At 40.2% G+C, this 4,738-nt stretch overlaps 1 protein-coding gene across 1 annotated transcript in view; it reads left to right on the plus strand.

Annotated features, from left to right (window-relative positions):
- The window catches only part of LOC106687737 (ankyrin-1), a 15,914-nt gene extending 11,563 nt beyond the window's left edge, over positions 1–4,351 (plus strand). The window contains exon 4 of the mRNA XM_014431774.2: positions 1,424–4,351. Coding sequence (XP_014287260.1) covers positions 1,424–4,174 — 2,751 coding nt within the window. The 3' untranslated portion in view covers positions 4,175–4,351. The remainder of the gene's footprint in view (positions 1–1,423) is intronic.
- Positions 4,352–4,738: the final 387 nt, after the last annotated feature.

Genomic DNA, 4,738 nt, shown 5'->3' on the forward strand with positions numbered 1-4,738 from the left:
TCATCGAATCCAGCTGCCTTGCCTAGTCTTGTTTATCCGATAGCTCTTGGAGTTCTTCGCTTATGTAGTCTCCTTCAGCCCAAACCTCTTTCGTTCCGGGCAAAGCACGCCTCAATGTCTTTCCCCTCTAGTAGGTCTTTAAAATATTCCCTCCATCTTTCCATGATGCACTCTTCACGCCAGACAATGTTCCCATTTTTTTCAGAAAGGTTGGCCAGTCCTTCCTCATTCCTTTGAGCAATCTGTAAAAGTCTTTCTGGTTCTCTTTGCATTTTCTTCTAGCTTCAGAACAAAATCATCTCAGGATCTTCTCTTCATTTGAATTACTACTAATTTGACTTCACCTCTCCGATTTTTGTACGTCTGATAAGCAGTAGAGATTTTCTAACTGAGGTATTTTTTCCAAGCTGTCTTCTTGTCTCGGATCACCTTCTTCACGCCCTCATTCCACCGATCTGTTCTCTTGAGACCGGATCCGCTGCTTTCCTTTCCGCAGACCAATTTCGATGCATACATAAGAATTTTCCTAAAAGCTGACCAGCTCCTATCAATGCCGTCGCAATCCCATGGTCTGTTATAATCTAGTGACATTCTTTCAATTTTCTCTTGGTAATATAAAGCCATTTCCTCCTCCTTTAAGCGGTAAGATTTGATTATTATTTTCTTAGGGTTCCTGTGTTATCTTTGTAGTTTCACTTCCTTCCAGAGCCTGTTTACGATTCGTAGATAATGGTTACTTCGGAACCTCTTTTGACTCTGGTAACCCACAAGTTCCGGACCTCCTCTTTCTTCACCAAAACATAGAATGTCGAATGTTCTAGGTACCAATTCGAAAAATCCGTGTTTTACGCTCAAAATCAAGTAAAAACAATCCAGCTCTATTCGTTCTGTATTCTGTAATATTTAAGGCTTCAAGGAGAAGAAGGTTATCAGCTCACCCGGTTCTCGTAGCACGGCTTACCCGACTTACCCCCTTCCAGAGCGGCTACCTAGGAAAGGTGATTCTAGGGTGTGACATTATGTTATGTGATTTGGGTATTATTTTGAGTGTCTTAGTGCTGTGTACTGAACTCGGGAAAAGGAGGAACGTTAATCTCCACTAGCCTTGTACTTAGCTAGCTAGCTAGCTTCTGCAGGTTTATTGTACAATTGTTTTTAATATATGTCACAATCGGTACTACTAATGAAATGAAAATGAAATCAAACTATATATAATTTTAATTTTTAAAAAATAACGTAACAACTAGTTTAGTTACATATAACTTTTCAAATCATAGTACCAATCAAATTAATTTAAAATAAATACCCTATTTACTTCAATTAACCCAAAAACCTACAAGTTCATTTCAATTAACGAAAACACACTAGTTCGAACATTTAAGTAAAAGTTTAAAGTTTAAATGAACTTTTTATTTTGTTTCAGGAAAATAATTACGATTTACTGCACGAACTAGAAGTTGCTGTGATCGATAACAGTGCTTGCGATATTATTGACATAGCCAATAAAGGGGGAAACGTCAACGGATCGACTCAGTCCGGAGACAGCCTCGTTCATTTGGCAGCGAAGACTGGCTCTGCGTCCGCAATTGCTGCACTCGGGTTCCTCAAGGCAGATCTTGAAGTCCTTAATAGTGCTGGTGCTACTCCTTTGGAAGAAGCTATTAAAAATAATAGTCCTCCGTCTATCAGGGAACTGATATTGGCTGGTGCTAACATCGAGAGGCATTTGCTCAGAGATAATTCTTACCTCCACATTGCGGCTGCTACTGGAAAAACGAGGGCACTACAGGCCTTAGTTGAGGCAGGACTAGATCCCAATACAAAGAACCACCTCGGCGATACCCCGATAATAGTAGCTGTCAGAGCGGGAAATGTTCAGGAAGCGGAGATCTTATTGCAAAGAGTGGCTAATAACAGTAAGATAGCAGAAGATGGAAAGTATACTCTCCAGGCGGTCATTGCGTCATCGAATGTTGATATGCTTGAAGTAATTTTGAAATATACAGTTTTATCAGATATCAGATTCGAAAATAATGACACGATAGTTCACTTGATAGCCCGCGTGAATAGTGAAATGCTCAAAGTACTGAAAGGTCATAGAGTGCCGTTTAATGTCAGAAATAACGATGGCCTCGCGCCTTTACATGTCGCTACTGATCCATCTGTCGTACGAACCCTGATAGAGTTGGGTGCGGATGTTAATTTTACTACAGTAAATGGGATGACGGCTCTCCATATAGCTTCGGCCAGTAAATCAATGGAAGTGGTAAAGGTTCTAGTTGAATATGGTGTAGGTGTAGACATACAGGATGATGATGGTATCACGTCTCTTATGGTTGCTGCAAATAATTCAATGTCAGAAATCCTAATTACTTTCTTACTGCTTAGCGGTGCAGATCTAACAATTAAGAGTAAAAGAGGTCGGACAGCGCTTCACTATGCAGCTGAAAGTTGTTGTATTGGCTGTGCATTAACGTTGATGGAGGCTGGAGCTAATGTTGATGATAAGGACACTGATGAATTCACTTCCCTACATTTGGCAGCTTATAATGGGCACGGAGGCTTTGTGACTGCACTGTTAGAACGTGGAGCGGATCTAAAAGCTAAATCAGAAGGAGGTATTACACCACTAATGTCAGCATCCATGAATGGCCAGTTGGATGTAGTGAAGATTCTCACTAACAAAGGGGCGCCTCTCAATACTGGAAATGATCGTAGCTACACAGCCCTACATTATGCAGCAAAAGAAGGGCGTGTTAGTGTAGTGAAAGTGCTGTTAAAACGTGGGGCAGATCTAGGAGCAAAGTCAGAAGAAGGTAATACACCAGTAATGCTTGCATCTGAAAGTGGCCATTTGGATGTTCTAATGCTTCTTATTGACTGTGGAGCAACTATCAGTGATACCGATCATTTTAGAAACACAGCCCTACATCTTGCAGCACGTTCAGGACACATTGGTGTGGTAACAGTGCTGTTAGAGCGCGGGGCTGCTATTGCAGCTAAAAATCAAATTGGCAGGACACCACTAATGGAAGCATCAAAATGGGGTCATTTGGGTGTCGTGAAGGTTCTCATTGACAGAGAAGCAGGTATCAATGATAAAGATAACGAGAGATACGAAGCCTTACATTTTGCAGCACAATGTGGGAACGCAGGTGTGGTAGCAATGCTGTTGGAACATGGGGCAAATATAATAGCTAACGGATACATGGGTAGAACCCCACTAATGCAAGCATCGTTGTTTGGCCGTTTGGAGGTTGTGAAGCTCCTCATTGACCGAGGAGCATCGATTAATGATAGCTCTTATGACAAATTCACAGCTCTACATTTTGCAGCACAGAAAGGGCATGCTGCAGTAGTAACAGCCCTGTTGGAAAGTGGGGCAGATCTAGATGCTAAGGCTCAATGGAGTAGGACACCACTAATGGATGCTTCATTTAATGGACACTTGGATGTAGTGGAACTTCTCATTTACCAAGGAGCAAAACTCAATGCTAGTGACTTCACTGGACAGACCGCCATACATTATGCAGTACGAGGACGGAACATCGAGGTTGTGAAAGTGCTGGTGGGTCATTGGATGAATATAACAGCTAAGGCTAATGGCAGCAGTATACCACTACTGGAAACATCATTCCATAGACAGTTGGATGTTGTGAAACTTCCCCTCAACCGAGAAGCAATTCTCAATAGCAGGGATGAAAATGGATACACACCCTTACATCATGCAGCACTAGAGGGATCACTAAGCGTAGTCACAGAACTCTTGGAACATGGGGCAAATCCAAATATTAGAGCTAATTTTGGCAGTACACCACTAATGTTAGCATCACTTCAAAGCCACTTAGATGTTGTGAGGCTTTTAATTAATCGAGGAGTGCCTACCAATGATAGAGATAACTTTGGATTAACAGTACTTCATTATGCAGCACAAGGAGGATATGATGGTGTAATAAAAGAGTTATTGGAGCATGGGGCAAATCTTAGAGCTAGGTCTGAAGGAGGTAGTACACCACTAATGATAGCATCAGAATTTGGCTATTTGCGCATTGTGGAACTTCTCATTAATAGAGGAGCATCTATTAATGATCAGAATAACTATGGAAGAACTGCCTTAGGGTCAACAAGATATGGAGATGTTATAAATTATCTGAGATCAATAGGTGGTGTTTAAGGAACATTTTTATTCAAAATTATTAGTTAATTAAACACTTCAAAAGAACAGAGAGCTGCTGCCACCTAACCAGGTGATGAGATGAGAGGGCAAGCCAGGGGACCAGAAGAGGTACTAGAACTACACAGCTTCAAGCCTAAGGCTCTGGCTCCCCAAGGCTGTGGGGATATATGTATACACACATTAAAATAAAATAAAAAAATGTCAAATGTTACTAAGAACAAAGCAAAACACATTGAAAATGAGCAATTGAATATTAGTATGACTTTTGTTAAGACACCAGAACAATACAGTCTAAATAAAACAAAAACCGATTGCCATGAATTTGTGATTAGCAGTATATACCAACTATAAGAACTTATAAAACTTATTGTATTCCGTATATGTAGTGGATTAAGTTTTTGACTTCAAAACTAGTTAACAATTATTTTTAAATATAAAGTGACCACAAGGTGATAATTAAAAAGAAAAAACACTTTCATTTATTTTATATTTTGGTTGATGAATTGGCACTGATAAAGTGGATCTAATTGTTGCTTCCTAGAACTCATGAAAGCAAAAAGT

Source organism: Halyomorpha halys, unplaced genomic scaffold (assembly GCF_000696795.3).
Source record: "Halyomorpha halys isolate HHAL.00 unplaced genomic scaffold, Hhal_1.1 Scaffold1003.1, whole genome shotgun sequence".
NCBI classification, from domain to species: Eukaryota; Metazoa; Arthropoda; class Insecta; order Hemiptera; family Pentatomidae; genus Halyomorpha; species Halyomorpha halys.